General features: G+C 39.6%; 1 protein-coding gene and 1 non-coding gene across 6 annotated transcripts in view; both read right to left on the minus strand.

Annotated features, from left to right (window-relative positions):
- CKAP5 (cytoskeleton associated protein 5) overlaps nucleotides 1-20587 on the minus strand; it is a 55033-nt gene that overhangs the window by 5297 nt on the left and 29149 nt on the right. For 3 of the 5 annotated variants that reach the window (XM_033061806.1, XM_033061808.1, XM_033061807.1), the window contains 24 exons: nucleotides 18882-18939; nucleotides 18675-18800; nucleotides 18194-18330; nucleotides 17859-18033; nucleotides 17211-17324; nucleotides 15035-15163; nucleotides 14249-14443; nucleotides 13480-13615; nucleotides 12682-12770; nucleotides 11352-11477; nucleotides 10365-10514; nucleotides 9800-10003; nucleotides 8988-9123; nucleotides 8015-8208; nucleotides 5714-5886; nucleotides 5479-5502; nucleotides 4380-4553; nucleotides 3830-3950; nucleotides 2948-3127; nucleotides 2338-2525; nucleotides 1872-1956; nucleotides 919-1107; nucleotides 670-804; nucleotides 55-138 (listed from right to left, as the gene is read on the minus strand). In XM_033061806.1, the coding sequence (XP_032917697.1) occupies nucleotides 55-138; nucleotides 670-804; nucleotides 919-1107; nucleotides 1872-1956; nucleotides 2338-2525; nucleotides 2948-3127; nucleotides 3830-3950; nucleotides 4380-4553; nucleotides 5479-5502; nucleotides 5714-5886; nucleotides 8015-8208; nucleotides 8988-9123; nucleotides 9800-10003; nucleotides 10365-10514; nucleotides 11352-11477; nucleotides 12682-12770; nucleotides 13480-13615; nucleotides 14249-14443; nucleotides 15035-15163; nucleotides 17211-17324; nucleotides 17859-18033; nucleotides 18194-18330; nucleotides 18675-18800; nucleotides 18882-18939 (3322 nt within the window). The remainder of the gene's footprint in view (nucleotides 1-54; nucleotides 139-669; nucleotides 805-918; nucleotides 1108-1871; nucleotides 1957-2337; nucleotides 2526-2947; nucleotides 3128-3829; nucleotides 3951-4379; nucleotides 4554-5478; nucleotides 5503-5713; nucleotides 5887-8014; nucleotides 8209-8987; nucleotides 9124-9799; nucleotides 10004-10364; nucleotides 10515-11351; nucleotides 11478-12681; nucleotides 12771-13479; nucleotides 13616-14248; nucleotides 14444-15034; nucleotides 15164-17210; nucleotides 17325-17858; nucleotides 18034-18193; nucleotides 18331-18674; nucleotides 18801-18881; nucleotides 18940-20587) is intronic. The other 2 variants (XM_033061809.2, XM_042779364.1) reach the window with 1 other exon arrangement.
- On the minus strand, nucleotides 3671-3781 carry LOC116998399. Its single transcript, XR_004418380.1, has one exon. It is a non-coding gene; the product is annotated as a small nucleolar RNA SNORD67 (small nucleolar RNA).

Raw genomic sequence — 20587 nt, forward strand, 5'->3', positions numbered from 1 at the left:
TGCTGCATACACCATTCTAGTGTATCATGCTCTCTTGCAGGAAGGGGAACTCACCTCCTTTGTGTTCTCCTTTGAGCCAATCTTCTTAAATATTTCTGCCAAAATATCATTGACTTTGGCTTTCGAAGCCTTTTCCTCCTAAACAAATAATCAAAAGGAGACTTTTAAAACAAAGTGAATAAAACCAAACAGAAATCAGACAAACCCGTGACACCCTCAGACCTGCTAGCTGGATACAGAGCTTCCAAGATGAAGAAAACCTTGAAGTGATCAGGGTTCTACACAGGCACTTTATACAATGTGAGCAAGGACATCATGAAGCTGTAGGACTACTCCTGAGAAGTTAAGTGTTTAAAACCTGTTTTGGATATGGCTAACTTTTAGTAGATCAGATGCAGTACCATGCAGCATAAAACTTATGCTGCACATTTGAATTTCCTGGAGAGTACCTCGCCCTGGGATATGCACAGAATACTCGGGTAAACACACACAACAAATTTCCAAAACAGCCATAGATTAAAATTTCGCTTTAGAAGAGTATTTCCAACATTAATTGCACATTGAAAAGGGAATTACTACTTGATATTCCACAAACACAAAATTAAGTTTGTTTCTTAAATAAATTGCTTCACACTCCCTTCCCGCTATCGACATATTTCCTTTACTTACTATGCGAGAAGCTCCTTTTTCTGTATCCTTATCAGCTTTTCCAGTCTGGTCCATGGAGTGTTTCATCACTCTACAAAGGTGAGCTTCTAGCTCAGACTCATTTTTGTTGTCTATCATTGTTAAATGATCTAAGATCTAAAATGAGAAAAAAAGGGGAATTTTTTAAAAAAGGGGGGGAAAAAAAGGAAGGTCTCTTAGAGACTGCACAAACATCCAGTTTAAAAATACATGACTAATGAGTGCTCTGACCTTGGGCCCTTTCAACTTGCACAGGGTGTGAAGCAGAGTCTTCAATGTCCTAATAGGGAACTCACTCTTACATTGCTTCAACTTCTCTTTGGGAAAGACCTTCATGAAAATGTGGATATCTAGCAGAATCCGATCCAGATTGATGCTATTAATGGTTTCCGGAAGAAGACGCACCATTCTCCACAGACACTGGAACGAGAGGCTGACTTAAAGCAAGACAACTCAAGAAAGAAGCACTTGATTATATAATGAGAGGTTACACAACACTTCCACTGAGCCACTTCACTCTGCTAGCACATCATACAGCCACGCACTGTGCCTGCTGCTCAAGCTATATTTGCACTGGTAAAGCACTTTCTCTTTGTAACTGGCTGTACAGTACCCACATCTTTCTTTAGAGCTAATGCATAAGTGAGGTTCTGACTTCTCTACCTGTAACAGGAGATTGAATGCTTTGTGTGACAAAACTTCAGCAGATAATATACATATGCTATGTACACCTACACACAGCGCAAGTTCTTTAGGTTTAACCTCATTAAGACTGCCTGAGCTGTCTTTAAAACATGCCAGTCACAAAAAGGTGTTGTATGGTAAGAAAAGATGATGCTCATGCTTTAAATGCAGACATTTGCCTTATTTACTGTGCCTGTCAATACAGATGACAGGCTACAAGTCAGCTCCAGCCTGGCACTGTTTGAACCTCTTGTACAGTGTGGTACCCAAGCAAACAAGCCCAGCAGGTGACTGTACATCTCTGTATGGAGTTTGTATCAGTGTACATAAGTTTCTGTAAATTATTAACAGGTGTAAAGCTCCCTCCTAAAGTCCCTATATGTGATATCTAATAAGATCACAATTATAGAAGTTGTAAGAAATATCTCAGGTTATGGATACTCTTTTTTATTAAACTCCACCTGCTCTTTCAGGTAAGATGATTCAGATAAACCACTCACCTTCATGACAAGTTCTGAAAACTTAGGAGCAACTTCTAAGTTGGCTGTTGCTAGAAGACTGTCTTGGAGTAAAACAAGCAGAGCACTAGAAGGGATAAATTTAAAGGTTACACAGAAAAGTGCTATACACAAGAAAAAAAGATGCCAACTCACCACAGAATACCACACCAGAGACTGGGGTTAGTCCAGTAGTTCTGCAACAGCTCTTTCCTTTCTTTCATTCTTTATGTTACAAGGATTTAAGAGACAGTCTGCTGAACTTCAAAGCACAGAGACTCATACTAAGCTGGTTTGTTTAGGCTGTGTAGTCAAATTCTGCTTACAACCAATGATAATTCTTTATTAACTAGCTGAATGATTCTACAGACATTGGTCTTTGTTGACAAAATGACTAAAACTCAGCCATTCAAGGAACACAAGAGAACAGGTAAAGAAGAGCAGCAGTTGTGCAGTTTTCATTACATACCTCAAGATGTTGGTCTGGTCAGACTTCTCCAGAACTTTCACTACCAAGAGGTTGACTGATCGGATGACCTGCTCACCCTCCTCAAGATCTTCAATCCGAGAATCCAGCATTAATGTAATAAGACCATGCATGAGGTCTTTAAGCACACCAGTAGATGCCTCTCGAGCAAGACTCTCTATCTGAAATAGCTAGAGATTGAAGAAAGTGTTAGTTTTCCCTGCACATGGATACTTTAGTATAGGGACTTCTCTAGACTACACTGATAACCATGACATCCCCGTTTCCCACAAAAGTAGAAACAGCCAAAATGCAACTATGAGTGACATCTAAAGATACTCAGGTGACCAACTCAGCACTCAAAAGGTAAAGAATATTAAAAACAGAGCTTAATAGAAGTCTTAGTGCTGGTATTTTGCAGAAGTAGAGACCTTCTTCCCTTCTCCAACTTATCATTCTCTCTCTCACACAAAAGGTGCACTGATGAGCAGTTGGCAACAAACCTTTGTAAGACAGACTCAAAAGTAAGTTAACCTAGGTACAGAGCAGATATTCCATTCTCCCACAACTTCTGCACAGAAGTTATTTGGTCTTCACCTTGCCAAAGCCTTACCGTGATCATGCTCCCAATAATACAGCTGTAAAGTCTGACAATCTCATCTTTGTCCAGCTTCTCATCTGCCATATGTGTATTGTAGATTAACCGGAGCTGCATAAATGTGGCTATTAGGAATTGGTCGATGTGGCCAGACATAGCTTCTGCTTTGTCCTCCTGTTTGAGTACCTCATCAATCTAAGATTTAAAAACAAAAAACACTCCAGTAAAGTCAACATAATGCAAACAGAGTGAAATAACAATAATTTAAATACTTTTCTATAGGAAGGGTTTTGCCTTGACCAATCTATTTGCCAAGGCAGTTGTATTCTAAGCTTTCACCCAAAATCAGCAGCTAGAGACTTGTATTGCTAATCCAAACACAACCAAATACTGATATTTTAGAGAACTGCAATCCTGTCCTGTACACAAATGAAAACATCAACAGCTACATTACAGATTCTGGAATTAACAACTTTATGAAATCTTCTGGGGAAAAAAAAATACTTCTAAGTAGTTAAAACCACTCTAAACCCATGCAAAAACTATGGGGGGCAAGACAATCCTTTTGCTAAGGATCGCTAAAACAGTTTAATTTTAGAAGTTAAGTCTCAGTAACTAACTGGCTTTTACAAATTCGTAGCACAAATAATTTGACAAATCAAAAACATAACACAGAAGCACTAATGAAAAAAGCATTAAGTTTATTCTGTATCTTTGAAGTAGAATTTCTATTGCTAAAGCGAGTCAGATGGCCCCTGTGCACTTAGTTTTGTCATCAGGGAGATTCTGAGCAGAGCCCACGTCACCTGACATGATTGCTCCACCACAGTGCAACTCATCACCCTCGCAGGCAAAGTTCTGGTAGAAAGTGATTAGTTGCTACCTTAATTCACTTACCTGTGTCAGAGCCTGGATGCTCGTATTTATATCACCACTGGCTACTTGGGAAATGACAAAGTTGATAGTAGAAGCTGTGTTACTGTGCATGTCATCGAAGTGTGGGGACACAGCACGGATTCTAAAGGGTTGAAAACAGGAGTCATTACTTTTCGGAGAGCTACTTTAATATACCTTAAATGGTGTATTTCAGTGATGATTTAGAGACAAGGGAAAAGGATTTCATTCTTCCCTGAGGATTCTCAAGGAAGGAGTCATCGCTTCTACCATATCTATTGCACTATTTGTAAAGACATTGACCCATGCATTTACAGATTCGAGATCCTCTACCTATAAAAATGCCTAAGTAGAATTCATATTTTTTCATAAATACTCTCCAGATTTCAGAAGAGTACAACAGACCTTTGTTTTGCTGTCTCTTCAAATCAGCTGACATTATCCTCTTACGAAAACAAGTCTGAATGTAGAAACTAGCACTATTAATTCACCTTCTCAAAATACTTTTTAGGCAGTCCTGCTGATTTCACTCAGGAGTTAAAACTAAACTCACTTGGGTTCAGGAATCAAGACTGGCTCAAAGATGTCATCTAGTTTGTGCTGTACAAGTGCTGGCATCTCGCATCTGACGGTTCCATTGTCATTTTCAATTTCATCAAGGTCCAGCTGAAATTCCCGTGGAACTGTATGTGCTGTCTCAGAGTGGTTGCCCACGTTGCGATTTTGGCTACAGAAACCAGGAGAGTGTTTTAGTTTATTATACATACAGTGTTTACTATACATGCACAAGAGACAAGAATATTAGCACTAGCATTCACTGGTAGTCCTAATGTTCTCATACTAAAGCTCAAAACAGATTTTACAGTTCGGATTATATTCAAGCCACTTAACTCCCTCTGCTTTTTCTCTTGTCCTTAGTAAAAGAAAATTCTGTAGGTCAGAAGAATAGCTGCTATTTACTTGCCCTCCTAGTATCTCTCAGAAACCACTAGATGCCCTGTACCTGTGCTAGGTATGCACGGTTTGAGATGACTAGCACAGTTCATAGTACTAAGAAAGGAATACAACTTTAAAGTTCAAGTGGCTCTTTTTTTTGCCTTTGATTTTTTAAACAATGGAGAGGATGCTTATGTACAGAGCACCTCACATGTTCCTCTGAATCTAAGCCTCTTAGCATCCCCACATGACCTATGCTGCATATAGATTTTTCAAGGAAATACTTTAATACATAGCACAGACTTGTATTCCAAAATAGTGAGTAGATGGCAAGGAATAGTTTCTGAGCTTTTTGGTTTCGGTACTGTTGCCCCGGGCTCTACAATTCACACATGCTTATCCATTTATATGTTTAATGTCTAACATAACTAGAACAGGGTCCAACAAATACCAAGTTTAATGCAACACATTGAAAGTTTTCCCAATATTTTGAAAAGCTGCTTAATATAGAAGTGTCATATCTGTCTGCAGCTTGATCCTACAGTCACCTTGGTAGAATCCTGTATTACTGTTTTAATTCTTTTCTTTAATTCAGAGACCTATAAATAACCTAGAACCAGCCATAGCAAACCTGCTACCCTCAGGAAGGGACAGCTAGGATAGAAATTGAAAGATGCAAGAGCCTTGCTACCAAGGAGTTAGTGGGCAGTACTTACATCCTATAAGTGCGATACATAATTCTGTCCGTGGAGAAGCAGTGAAAAAAGGCACAAGACCATTTAGAAAGATTTCAAGACAGACAAGACAAAAAAATTTCAGACATTTAGATTTATATTATTTGGCCATTTTTCACAACATGCAAAGATGAAGATACAAGAATTAAAATGACACTGTCAGACATATTAGCACATACACTATGCAAGCTAGAGACCATAATGTAATATTACATACTTGAGTTTGGAGGACATGTCCTCAGCTTGTCCCTTTCGTATCATGCTGGTATTGGCGCTGATGCTCTGAGTGCGCTGAGGTTTCTCCTCTGCCTGTCTCACTGGAGCAGAAGAGGGTCTCTTGGCTGACCGCTTTATTCTTTCCTCCAGCATGCTCATGTCTTTCTCTGAAAGCTGTAACAGACAATGCTTTCACTCAACCTGAGTTGTGAGGGCTTTAGAAATCTCAGTCACCTACAGGATTCACACCATACTTATTAGCTCAGACTGAAGTTCTCTAATACGAAGGTAGGAACTATCAATGCTACCTTCTAGCAGCAAACTCATGAGGATGCTCTGGATTGGCAGGTGCTACTTCAAGAGCTAATTAACCCATGCTGACAAGCTGTAATACAGAACACACCTATTTCTAGCCCACATAACTTTCAAGAAACAGTTCATTTTGAATTCAAACGATAGCACTATCACATGTTTGTAATTGTTGCATGTGTTGCTGCAAAAATCCCAGACAACAAAACCCCACCCACCTTTCTATATTCCCTATTAGCAGATCAGGCACTCTGGACCCTGCCACAGAAGCCAGAGTCCTTCTGACAGTTGTCCTGCTCAACTCATAACTCGATATGAACACCAGATCAGACAACTTAATGCTCCAACTCAGGCAGGGAAAAGATTCATATTTACCTGCTTATGTACCAGACCAAAGACTATCAATAACCCCATTTGAACAAAAGTAGGCATTACAATTTCATGAAAAGTATTCCCCAGTATCCCTATGACTTAGAAACCTTCCTGAGAACCCACAGATGAACTATACTGAAGCTCAAAGTCATAGTTAGAAAGGTTGACTTGTTCAGATGCTACAGCTTCTTATTTAGCTCAAAAATTCAAAATCTGTGTAAAACTGAGGCAGAAGCAGATTGCACTCTGAGCAATAGTTAAATAGGATAATTTAAATAGGAAACCTAAAAAGTTAATGAAAATGTAACATTAACTCTCATGGGAACAGTTACCAGAGAAAGTAAGTGTCACCTTAAATTTCAATTTTTCAAGATGCTGGAAGTTAAAAAGGGGAAAAAGAGGAGGGGGAAAAAAGAGGCAGCCTTGCTTCCCCTGTTTGTCATATTCCATCAAATACTCATTCAATAGCTTGGATGCCCTATGGCATATGATAAAACACAACAAAGCTGCAAAGGTATTAAAATATCTATCACATTCCAATCAGTTTTAGTGCTGCTAGAAACATTACCAAGACCAAGTCCAGAGAACAGAACTGTAAAAAGTGGTCTAAGTGATCTTGATTCAGATTAGAATTCAATGCACTTAATCTGATATGCACAGTAATTATACACACAGTGAACCAGTTTTCCACTGCTGGACACATAGTACACTTTGAAAACGAAGTGCAATAAGATAAAGCAAGAAAGCCAAACTTACCAGACTTCAACTGCAAAGCACTTGGATAAGTTTGGCATTAAAAAAAAGCTGAGGACTTAATAGAGCCTCAACAACTAGCCTTTTTTGGCCAAATAAGTTACCCAAATATTCTGAATCAGATGTTACTAGTACAGCTGACTGTAACACAAGTTACTCTCTACAAACAATTTAATTCCCATGAAGGTCAGTGTTTTACTAATTTTTCCCCAGTTTTCTTTTTTATTCATCTACATCCAGATTATATACATCTCTCTTACTGGAGACAGGTTGAGACTTGGGGTTGGGAGCATGCTGAAGAGAAGGCTCTGGGGAGACCTCATTGCAGTCTTCCAGTACCTATAAGGGGCCTACAAGGAAGCTGGAAAGGGACTTCTAACAGGAGCATGCAGTGATAGAAATGATAGAAATGTGGTAATTAGGTGAAAATGAAAGAAGCTAAATTTAAATTGGATTAGAAACTCTCGACTGTGAGAGTGTCTGAGGCGATGAAACAGGATATCCAGTTCCTGGAAGTGTTCAAGTGTCTCTGCCCATGGCAGGGTGTTTGGACCTAAATGGCTTTCAAGGTCCCTTCCCAAACTATTCTATGATTTCATATATTCTACAATCTGGGATTAACCAAAATAGTCATTGGAGGATCTATGGTGTATTAAGTTATTTTCATATCTACAAAATGCTCTTGATGGCAGCAGCAAGATGTACCAGACTACTCACAAGCAAAACAGTGCTAATCGCCTACAAAAGTGTAAGGACTTGAAGAAAAACCAAACCACCACACTTCAAACAAAAAAATCCCAAACAATCCCACAAACCAAACCAAGCACAGCATCCTAACCCCCATAAACTTATTTGCAGTTATACTGACATTTCCAATCAGCTTGAACACTTGGTCGCCATGGACATTGTAGACAGTCACGATGGTGTTCAGTGCAGCATTGCGCACAGTGTTGTCCCGGTCACCAATGTGAGCTGCCATTTCTTTTAAGGCTTTCCCTGGAGTTGGCTGGCATACATTCATGCCATATGATCCAACCAGACATCCAAGCTCTTCCAAGCATTCTAAAAGAAGAAAATAACATATACACTTTCAGCTTTAAAGCTGCTGGGAAGAGAGTCTCCCAAATTCCTGTGTTGCTTGCACAACTTGAACATTCACTGTAGAGAACGGTTAATCACAAAGCTGATTACAGATATACTCCAGGTGATTTAGGGATCAATAGTAAGCTACTTCACAGACAGTATCTAAAAGCTGTCAGTCATCCCTCTACACTCAAAGTATTTCCCATAATCACGTATGAGCAATGTTACAGTTAATATCACATTCAGCAAACAGTTGTGAGCTTCCAGTACTATATTATGTATAGAACTTAACTTTCTGCTATCAGGATAAGATATTCTCAAAGTGACCAGGGAGTTGTTTGAACTACAAACACCACAACTTCTTTCTAGACATTAATTGTGGCGATACAGATGTAGAGTGTAGAGACATTTCCTGATCAGATTAACTGATTCCCTTGGTGAGCAGGAAAATAGTATTGTCACTGCTCTCCCCAGCACTGCTTCACTAAGAAAACAAGCCTACTCAAGGGACTCATAATATTCACAGCAACTTAAGAGATTACTTGTCTTTGGAAGGTACAAAGACACCAAAAAATATAAAGCAATATGATACTACTTGGAAATCTGATCCTTTAAACACTTGCAAGCATCTGCATAAAATGCCATATGCACACAAGTCTCACATCCCACCCAACATTCTTATCCTGGGGTTTTCAAGATGCAAATCAAAGCAATTTCATGCACTTTGCACATGTGCAGTTCAGCAGGCCATTTCCCACCTGCACGTTGTTTGGAGTTTTTTGATTTTGTCCCCTCCATGATAAAAGGGAACATCTTGCTGGCTGGATAGATGAGACACATTCTGTTCAGAATGGCACGTACATCCTTACGGATGACATCTTTCGGTTCTCCTACCTAGTGGAAAATTAACGTAAAAAAATATTAAAAAGAGGGGAAAAATACAGAATTATTTTATACCATCTTATAATACTTTTGACTACTCTAAATAGTCTTCAAAAAGCCAGAAGCATTCTCAAGGCCAAATCCCTCTTTTGTCAATGGTTTTTAAAGGAAAATACGCAACATAGAATCATCAAGGTGAGAAAAGACAACCTTAAGATCATCAAGTCAAACTGTTAAACCAACACCGCAAAGTCTACCACTAAACCATGTCCGCAAGTGCCACATTTACATGTCTTCCAAATATTTCCAGTGATGGAGACTCAACCTCTTCCCTGAGCCCCCTCTTTCAGTGTTTGACAACCCATTCAGTGAAGAAATTTTTCCAAATATCAAATGTAAGCCTCCCCTAGAACAACTTGTGGCCTTTTGCTCTCATTCTTGTTCTTTGACAAAACAATACCAACACTTCCTTCACTATGACCTCCTTTCAGGTAGTTATAAAGAGCACTAAGATTTCCCCTGAGCCTCCTTTTTTCAGATTAAAAAAACAGTCTGTTGAATCTCACACCAGCAACCAACTGGATTTAACTCCATTTACAATAAATTCAGAATTAACATATTGCAGTGTTTGATGGTATTCTACCATATTCTTCATGAAAAATATTCGTTTCTGTAAAACAAATAGTACCTTTAGGATTAGATATGGGATGAAAGATGATGCTTCATTTTCGGTGAGGTGATATTCTTCTTGACTCAGCATATTAAAAAGCAATTTAAGGTATTCAAGTGCTTTCATCAAAACACTTGTGTTGGTATCAAAGAACCGCAGGGTAAGCCATTTTAGGATCAAATCCAGGCAGCTGATGACTCCATCTTTTTCACTCTCCAAGTGCTTGAAGGAAGTAAAAAAAAATGTTATGTAAATGGAACACACATATACACTGTTCAACAAGAAAATAAGCTAAGCTATGTCTGGTAAGATAATCTACATTTATTGGGAGATTCTTAGAACCAGACATACATCTAACTTACACAGCTTTCTGAAACTCTAAGAGAAGTCTCTGGTGAGGAAATTTAATATCAACTTCATCACACACAGAAGTATTTTTCAGAGGTATGTTTAGGTTTCAACTACACAGAAAAATGACCCCTGGGTCCTCAGAGAATTTCTATTAGATTTTAATTTGAGCAGTATCTTTCACAGCAGAGAGTAATTTTATCATTCTCATCTCCTACCACACATCCAAACTCACCTCAATCATAACAGTCAGTGCTTTGTTGTGGTGCTGGAAGTCTGCATGAAACATCTCATCCTGTAGCCATTTGGCCACACAAGTGGACATCTGAGTTTTTAACTGTTCAATATATTCATCACGGGGAGTAGTGAAATTCCACTTCAACACCTGTAAAAGGCAGCATTTAGAACTCACACCAAGCAATACCTTTTCTTCCTGACAGTCGCTGCTGATCGAATGTCTTTTAATTCTGCTTCAGAATCTGTTTTCAAAGCCTTCTTATTGCCAATAAGTAAATGAAAAATCAGCAGTGTTTTTGCTCATCTTTTTTTTACATAAGTTTTCTTCATATGGACTGGTTATATTTATGCCATTATCCTAGTAATTATCACTTAAAGTTGTCATTTTTAAGCTCTACTAGCTTACCTACTAGTAAGTTAAAAATAACATGCATATTTTCAGCAATAGAATTTTCCTACACATTGTGAAGTGGGCCAGCTCAAAATAAGTACAGTAATTCCACGACTATAAGGCGCACCGGATAAGGCACACTTCCGGGTGTCGGCAAATTTCCGAACTTTTGCCAATATACAAGGCGCAACGGACTATAAGGTGCACTTCCGGGTTCAGCCCAAAATTTTAGTCAAAAGGGTGCGCCTTATAGTTGTGAAATTACTGTATATTAAAGCATTTGCAACGTACCCTAGAACTCTGACAATGTACCTGAAAACAATTGATTAAGTTTAATGATAACTTCACAACTTGAAAAATGTAAAAAGGCCTTCGGCTTTTATGACATGTACAAATGCACAAAATTTGAAAATCAGAAAAGAAACACCACAGTAAGCCCACTAATGATGTATAAAATTCAACTCAAGCGTCAGACTCCAAGAGACAGACAGTGGCTAACACATGCCACAGTATGTTTAATTCTCAATTAAAAACTAAACATTGCCTTAAAAGCCTCCACTTCAAACCTTGTGAACACATCCTGATTTTTCTCACCTTCAGAGCTTTCTCTTCTTTCATCCTCTGTTCCTTCCCATTTGGAACAATGATAAAAATAGGGCCTGACTTATCATCGTCTTCCTTCAGATTAGGCTTGCTTGGCACCTTCTTTCCCTGTACACCCTGAAAGAAGCAGGGTATTAGCAGGCAACACAAGCCATATATACGCCTCAGTCCCAGCAACTGCAAGCGTTAGATCCTTACCCCCCTCATGCTGCCTATGTGTATAAGAGCCAGAGAAGCTGAAAGAAAAATGTTGATTAGAAGTTTAAAAGTATGTGCTCAGCTGCTGTGGAAGCAATACCCATGACAGTGTGCACAGTAGTATCCTGTGAATTACGACACATCACTCTCAACCAGTGTGCTAGTCACTCACACATCCCTAAACCCAACATGGTACCTGTTTGATAGAATGGCTCTTTGTCAGACTTGAACCACCCTTGCTGAGGCTTGCATTAGCTTTGGACAGGCGGGCATTACCCTTGGACATATTGCTATTAACGTCTGACTGCTGTAAACAAGCCACAGAAAAGTCTTTGCTGTGAATGTGTTAAAAGGTTTGGAAAGGAACTCCTAAGAGTAAACAGCAGTCTGATAACAGAGGTCTTAACTGTACCAGCAGAATTCTGACAGAACACTGCATCGACTTCAGCAAACCTAAAACATCCTTTAAGGTTCATTCTGCTCATTCTTGCCATGAATATGGACCTATATCAAATGTTCTTGTTACAGCACTACTTCAAACAATGGAAACAATGGGACTGTAGAACAATTTGGGTTACTTTTAGTTATATATGTAGGACTTCATTATTAACAGCAAAAAGAAATTACTATAACATAGAACAGAAAAACCTAATCAAAAATTGACCATAATCAGTTGAGATTATTATGTTTTTAAGCATACTCCTTCCCTTTTTGCATTTTTAATTGAGAACTTTTTACCCTTCATACTGTAAGGCAGAGATTAATTTCTTTTGATATATGGGTTCAAAATTAACATTCAAGTGTAACATTGGACCTGAATGGCAACAATGAATTCTCAATAGCAGACACAATCAAAGAGGTCAAGAAAATTTAGAACAGACTGAGCTGCTCATGAGACTTGATTTTTGACAATATGGACTTCAGGAATTAAATAGGTAACAACAAAAGCAGTAACCAGATAAGTGATATGGGAGCACCTGTCATTTCAGAGCTCAGACAAGCATGAAGATTTTTAATAAAAGTTGTCCCTAGCAAGGACTACACTCTTCTACCTATAATACATTAACAAACTAGAACTACTAACTTCATAAAACTGATTCCACACAAAATGCAATCAACATACCTTAGTTTTAGAGGAGAGTCCTCCTGCTTTGGCTTTTTTGAGATCAGGCTTGGATTCCATATTATTAGACCCCAAATCATCAGCAAATGCTGGAGAAACAATAGATCATTTAAAGCTATCTAGAAGCCCATTTTAGGTTATCAGATTTCTGTTCTTAGGACATAAGAAAAACTGTTTGTGGATACAATATGCTTAATCACACGTCTGAGATTTTAGATCCCACTGAAGAAGTCCCTTAAATTCCATGTTGGCATACAAAGTATTCCTAATTAAGATCATGGTAGGTCAGCCAATTTGTCATTTTTCAAAACATATATACTGTGCAGGCTAATGTCTAGAGCTGTAGATGCACTTGGCTTCAGCAGGCAAGCTAGCCCCAGCAGGCAGGACTACCACTTCAAATCAACTGTCCCCTAATCCCATCACACAAGCATTTTGGCAGTCCCACAGTGAATTACACTGAGAAAATAGTCCAGATAGAAAAATAACATGAACACACTTCAAGAAAATATTATATTAAAATCAGATTAGTATTAGAAAAAACCTTCCCATTAAGCCCAGCTTGGTTTTAGCTTCAATACCAAGTAGATATTTTCAAGTTTTCAGATAGCAGCTAACAGATGGTTGTGTGGAAAGGAAACACCCTCCTACCCTGGAAGCTGATTCAAATGCAAGACCAGAACCTTAACTATGCTGAATACCTCTTCTCCAGCTATTTATGTTTATTCCTCTGGCACGTAAAAAAGCTTCACAATTCACCATTTTCTCAGTCATTTCCCAAAATGTCAGAGAGATTACCTGAAGTAGGTTGGAATTTGGCTGGAGCTGCTCCTCCTACCACTCTGGAAGATGCTTTAGCAGGAGGAGCTGGTTTGGCTGGCATGTTGGCTTTGGCTTTCTCAAGCATGGCCAGTACCTGGTCTTTGGAAGTTGGCTAGAGAACAAAAGTGCAAAAAAAGTGATAAATTTAGTAATGTCTATCATTAATCTTTCCAATACATGCTACAGACAACAAAAACAAAAGTAGTTAGAAATAATCCATGAACTTTAAGCATCTTGAAGGATGATCATCCTAAAAAATCACTGTTCATAGATACTTTTGGTCTGAGTTAAAACATATTTTGTTAAAGTTTCTTCTGCAAGATCTATGGGAAATATGTAAACTAGCAATGTGTTCTAGGTGAGTGGCCTTCAGACCTCAATGGAGTGCCTACTCACCACTCAGGGGTCTAGAAGCCAAACCAAACTGCTAAAAATGATGGTAAAGTATGAGTACAAAGGCACAGAGTGGGACAGGAACTGGTATGGAAGCTATCTGCAAGATTTTTTTCAGAAGAAAGAGTGAATAAATATCAAGTTCTTGAAGTAATAAGCCTGCAATGGCAGTAATCATTTTTGAAGCAGAGATAGCTCTAGCTCACAGCTCCTGATACTATTTTCAGTCCCCCTGAAAATACTCAATGCAGACAAGCCTACATGACTCAAGACAGCGCATCATGAGACTGTGAATAGGACTTAACATTCACTCATTCAGGATCACATGATCTAATTTCTGTAAGAGAATTACCTTCAGCTTGCCAGTGGCTTTTGCCATCTTCTCAAAGCCAAGATGCATCATGAAGAACGGCAGGGCATCCTGTGCTTTTTTGCGCACATCCCCATTTCGATCTTCAAGGCAGGAGTACAGGTGAGGTACACACAAGAGTAGGTCAGAAGGAACAGAACGGAGGGCAGGCAACTTCTCAGCCAACCAACCAAGAAGCTGAAAGAAAGTTTTAAAATAAATGCTTTTAAAGAACTGTTCATAGTGCTGTGTCAGACCACAAGAGTCTGAATAGTAGTCCTTCACATACCATTACATTCTACAATATAAGTAGGAAAAGCCTACCCAAATGTTTCTCAGACCAATATTCTTGAGTAATATCAAGTTTCATATCAACAATTACAAAAATTAAAAGTTAAGTATATCATGTTACCACACAGCTATCTTAGAACTTTAAGCCTGGTCTCTTTGTAGGCTGTTTCTTCCTTTTGAAAGGAAAAGAAATCCAGCTGCTCTTTTTAATGTCTCCAGGGTGAATTTCAGGGAACACACACTAGCTCTTATAACACTAACCAAAACAGACAGAAGTTTCATTTTAGAGGCACTGAAGTCTAAATGACAGCTATCATGCAGGAAGAAAGCTTAGCCTTTTGAAGTTTAACAATTTTATGACAGTACAAATACACAGCTACTTGTTTTCCCATATAATGGCAGCATTGTGTCGTTTCAGTCTGCATAGATAAAGAGTTCATAGCACATAAGGTTACCTTGATTTGATACACTAAAGAAGTTTACTTGACAGAAGCCTACCTCTTGTCTTAGGAAAGGATTTTCTTTTTTGAGCTCTTCAGACAGGTCTTCCCCTTCCAACCACTCTTTCATGCCAGTTTGTTCAGCCCAGGCATTCACAGTTGCCAGTGCAGCAGCACGAACATTATTCTGCAGCAAGAAAAAGATTTAAGAATAAACCTAAAGAGGGGTCAGAAGATTATGACAGAAGCAGCAATAGTCATCCTTCCTATGACAGCAAAAAGCTTCCACATCACAGGCTTTGAAATCTGTTTTTATTTGCAGCTTGAGAAGTCTAAGATTCAGAAGAATTTTGTTCCAGTGATGATATCAGCTGCAGTAATCTCCAAATCAGACCTGATACTTAACTATAATAATGTTTTAAAAACAAATTTAATAAAGTGGGTGAAAGGGTATCTCTTAAGATTACTTTTACATGCTACCATTCACTGACAACAATTCTGGGAGTAAAACTCTCAAAGAAGCTAAAAAATAATGTTAGTGAATTATATAGTGCTTAAAAGAGACTGCACATCCATAAATCAAGGTAAGTGGATTATGGAGCCTGCGATGAGGGCACTCTCACTTAGGCATGAGGGAGCCCTCTAACTCCTACCAATTTCCATCTTGAGTGTTTTTTCCAAGCAAAATTTAGAACAGCACCCCTTTTTAAAATAACTATATGAAGTTATGAGAAGCCACATGGAATATTTAACAACCACGGTTCTTAAAAATGTTATCAGTCTAGACATGACTCTATACATATGTCCCTCTCCTGTAAGCTGAATTTCTGAGGAAAGCTAATAATGTAGCAGACTCATTTAGTTAAGTATGAACCATATTAAATGCAGAAGTAATATCCAGGCATATATGTAACTAAGAAGTCAACATTCTTGCTTTAACAACTTCTCCCATCTTCTGTCTCATCGAGGAAAAGAAACAAATCATGTGCTGCAGATAAACACAGGCTCATCAATCTCTCTGATAAGGTCTTGGTTCCCCATCAACCAAATTTAATTTATCTTCACTCACACATCATTATTTTCCTCAACTATTCAGTGGGTCCACTATAAACATATTGAAGTAGGACCAAAATGGACCAGTCTCATCTTCAAAAACTTGACAAATTTGATTAACTAGTTAAATCTTGCACTTGCAGTACTTAAAAAAAATTACCACTGTAAGAGTGCTCAAATGAGCATACAATCTTCTGTCAGCATTACAGTGCTTACAAGTTATGTTAGTATTATGCTTTTTAGTAACAGTGTAAGTTAATCACAATTGGTCTTATCCTTAAACCATGTATTTGCAACTCTCCTGCTGGTCTGGGGCTCTGAGCAACCTGGTCTAGTGGAAAGCATCCCTGTCTATGGCAGTGGGGCTGGAACTTGATGGTCTGTAAGGCTCCCTTCAAATCTAGAAGGTTCTGTGACTCTACAGAAGGACAGAAGGAGCTTGCTGTTATCTCAGGACAACCAATGAGTTAAAAGAAGAATTTAACAGTCACATAAAATCTCAGTTCTTGAAGACTCTTAAAGGTAAAACAATTTGAACCATGAGATTTTTATCTAGCCCTAGAACCTGTCCAAGTCCTTCTGTTGTCTGGGACAGGTAGATCCAGCTTCTGTCCTACTCACATTCCAAGCAGAGACAGCTGAAGTGTGCCATCTTTGATAATTGCCCATGACTTCTGGCACAAGATAGAGGTATGTTCCCAAGCCTCTTTACCCACTGCTTTAAACAGCTCTTTCCCATGGCCCTAAGCTTCATTTTGACACAGCATCCTGGCAAACTTGAGGTTGATGTTATTTATACAAACTTCAGTGTCAGTTGTGAATGTCCCATGTCTACCTACAGTTCAAAGGTCTCCTACACAAAGACAACAAGAGTGTATACTGGAATCCACAGTGATACACTAAAAATTCTACAAGAAACCTTACCAAGCAAACCTGCTCCAGTGTACAGCGTACTTTCAGCAGCAGAAATATGCATATAGTCACTACACTCATGTAAAAGCCAGATTGTTTCACTGGGTTTAGTTATGAGGAGGGGAATACATCTGAATATAAATTCAGGCACATATTTATACTTGAATATTGTCATTCACCCAAAAACTTTTAAGGAAGTTTTAACTACCATCCACCTTTCAGGCATAGCTTAGATATACAAAAAGCAGACATCTTGATGTCTGTCCTACCTTACTATCTCCTAGGACTGTAATGACAGGAATCCCCAAATTTTTCACATACTGTTTGATATTGGGGCCCATTGCTGTTGCTAGTTGCTGAAGAATACTCAGTGTTTGTTGCACCTGCATGTAAGGAAAAAAGAGAGATTTAAATAAAAACAGTGTTACAAGGATTTTTGCAAAACCTGTCAGTTATACAAGGAAAAGAGACTTTGCTATTATTGCTATTAAGCTTTTTACTTCAGAATGCCTGCTCAATGACACCTATCCCAGGCCTTCAAATTCATCACACTGAAAAACAACAGAAAAAATTTCCATATTCTGAGCGAATTAAATTTCAAGTAAAAATATTTTCAAACAAGGGACAATTCACTTTTGTCACAACTGAAGGAATTAGCAAAATTCTTTTAAGATTTCCTTATATTACATTCAGAGTAAAGGTAGATTTTCCTTTCTTTCGAAGTATTTTTAAATTAAAAAAAAGGCAAATATTTATTAAAATAGGCAAAAATATGATTTGGAAACACACAGTTCACCGTTTTACAACTATTGATTTAATGACATTGAAAGAGACCACACAGTAATAAGTAAGGTTCAGAAATCATAACCTTAAGTTTTAAGCTGGAAACAACTGAAACTGGATTTTGAAAAACATACCAAGATTTTATTGGAGTCATTGAGACGACCCTTCAGAGCAGCTGGAAGTTCTCCTATGTTTGGCTGTATAAACTTTGCTTCATTTATTATGCTTGTCACTTCATCTAGACCTTCCTTTCTGATCTTCCAATTTTTATCCCCAATCTTAGACACTAGCTCTGCTGTGATCTTGTCACTGCAAGAGAGAAACAGGTAAAGTGCCTGTTTACTTAGTAATATCTCCATTAGTATTTAAGTGCTTTAACACCATAGATTTCTGCTAAGAAAACAGTTATAAATGCAAAGTTTTGAATTGGACTGAAAGTGTATCTTCAGGTGCTAGAATCCAAACCTACCCAATATCTGTTCTTGGCAAGAGATCCACAACATCATTCCCAACCTCCTCCTGTTCTTCTTCTTCACCATCATCCACACCTCCCACATTGTGCCTGGAAATGCCACGAGTTGGAGCTGGTGCTGTCTGTCCTTGCATCTGCAAGCAACACAAAATCAGAAACAACAATTTTACAATTTTTCATTTGACATTAAAAATGAAATTCCTTGTATGATATGAATGCACTGGCTCAGGACAACAGACTTCTAAACCATTACACTATTAAAAAAAAAACCAGGAATTTTTTAGGTTCATAATGAAAAAAATTACTATTGAGATAGCTACACAAAATGACTTTGCAGCCTTTGTGCATGATCTTAAAGAATCTGGTTGAATTACAAGCCCAAGGGTTAGAACACAGTATTACTACAAACTCCAGCTACCAAAGTCTCAAAGTAACTTTAATGACACTTGGTAGGTAGCAAGAGAACCCCACTTCATACCTTTTCAAATTCTGCATCTATCTGGGAGAGAAGAGCTGGCTTCTCATCTTCAAAAAACATTCGCAGAGAAGGTCCCACATAAAGATACATCACTCCCAGCAATGTAATGGCAGAAGTCCTCACAGCCTGCCAGAAAGAAGAAAAAGTATTCAGTCTTCAAATTAAGGACTGATAATAATTCAGGATTAAGATTCTAAATTTACTCACAGGGTTAGTTGCAGCTAGAGCTGTCTTCACATTACTGATGAAAGCTTTGACATTCAATCTGTGGAAAAAAAAGATGTCTCCCATAAATAAAACACAACACAGGAAGAAACAGCGCCAACAAACAAAATCATCACAGTATGTTAAATAAAAAAGATACCCCTAGACAGATTTACACCAACCAACTTAGATGCAGACAACATGTACAGTAGTTTCACGAATACAAGCCGCACGGATTATAAGCCGCACCCCCGGTGCCTCGACAATGTTGCTGTCTTTGTCAATAGATAAGCCGCACCCCGAATATTAGCCGCACTTTCGTTCGTCGCGAGAATCCGTGCGCAGCTTTCACAAATTGGCCAATTAGTAACAGGATCGCGGCATAGCGGGGTTTACTGGCTCGGGGCGGGGCCAGGAAGGCTCGGCCCGCTCATGGTTGCCGACGGGGCCGGGTGGCCCAGCTCAGCGCCACGGCTCGGCGGGGCTGGCCGGGTGGTGCTGCCACCGCCGCCGGGCTCGCTGGCCCCCCTCTCCCGTCAGCACCGCCCCGCTGCCGCGTTCGCTCGCCCGGCTGGCAGGGCTGCCGCCGCCGGGCTCGCCGCCCGCCCCGCTGCCGCTTTCGCTCGCCCTGCGCCGCGCCTCGCGAGCGCCGCGCCTCGCGAGCGCCGCTTTCGCTCGCCCCGCCAGTAGGGCTGCCGCCGCCGCCACCAGGCTCGCCGGCCGCCCCCTCCCGTCTGCACCGCCGCCGCGTTTCCTCGCCCTGGCCGGCACTGCAGGCCCCCGCACCGCCGGGCTCCCCCACACTGCTGGCCCCGATTCTGCTGGGCTTCCCCCGCTGCCAGGCAGCCCCACCCGCCGGCCTTCCTGCTTCTGCCATGCTCCCCTGCACTGCTAGCCCCAGTTCTCCCGGGCTCCCCCGCCATGCTGGCTCAGGCTCTGCCGCCCGCCCCCCACACTGCTGGCCCCGCCTCTGCCAGGCTTTCCCACCTCTGCCGGGGCCGGCCGGGCTCCAGCTTGGCTTGGGGCTGCCGCGGGCTCTCACTTCCGTGTTGGCAGCTTTTAGAATTTTGTTAATAGATTAGCCGCCCCGGAATATTAGCCGCACTTCCGGGTTTCCACCAAAATTTTGGTCAAATTGGTGCGGCTTGTATTCGTGAAATTACTGTATACTCATAAAATATCATCACAGGTATATAAAGGAAGATTTAAATTCGTGAATCTTCTATGGTATTTTTGCAGTCTCAAACACTGTTGTCCTAGTAACACATCTATACCCATTACCATCCTGCAAATACATATTTTTGGGGGAAATTACTAAAGAAGAGTTTATTTCCCAGACTTAATCAATGTCACTATCCATTTAAAAGCCACAAAATATTTTAAGACAGGCATAGTAACTGCCCAAGCAGTCAAATAAGTGATATTTGAAGTTTTCCCTGTTTAGAGGTTTTTTCCTCAAAATTAAACTCTATTACATATCCTTGACCACATTCAGTTACAAGACCAGCGATTAAAAATTAAGGCATGCTATCCCTGGTTCTGATGGAGAATTGATCTCTTACTCTCACAATGCTAGACATAACAGCTATTTTGTTGGCTAAAATTTCATCCACCTGGAATCAACCTCAAAATGCCTCCCAAGGAGACTAACATGCATGTTGGTATGTATTCTTCTGTAGGTTGTCACTCAGTTGTGGGTTTTTTTCTTT

Source organism: Catharus ustulatus, chromosome 6 (genome assembly GCF_009819885.2).
Source record: "Catharus ustulatus isolate bCatUst1 chromosome 6, bCatUst1.pri.v2, whole genome shotgun sequence".
Classification (NCBI taxonomy): domain Eukaryota; kingdom Metazoa; phylum Chordata; class Aves; order Passeriformes; family Turdidae; genus Catharus; species Catharus ustulatus.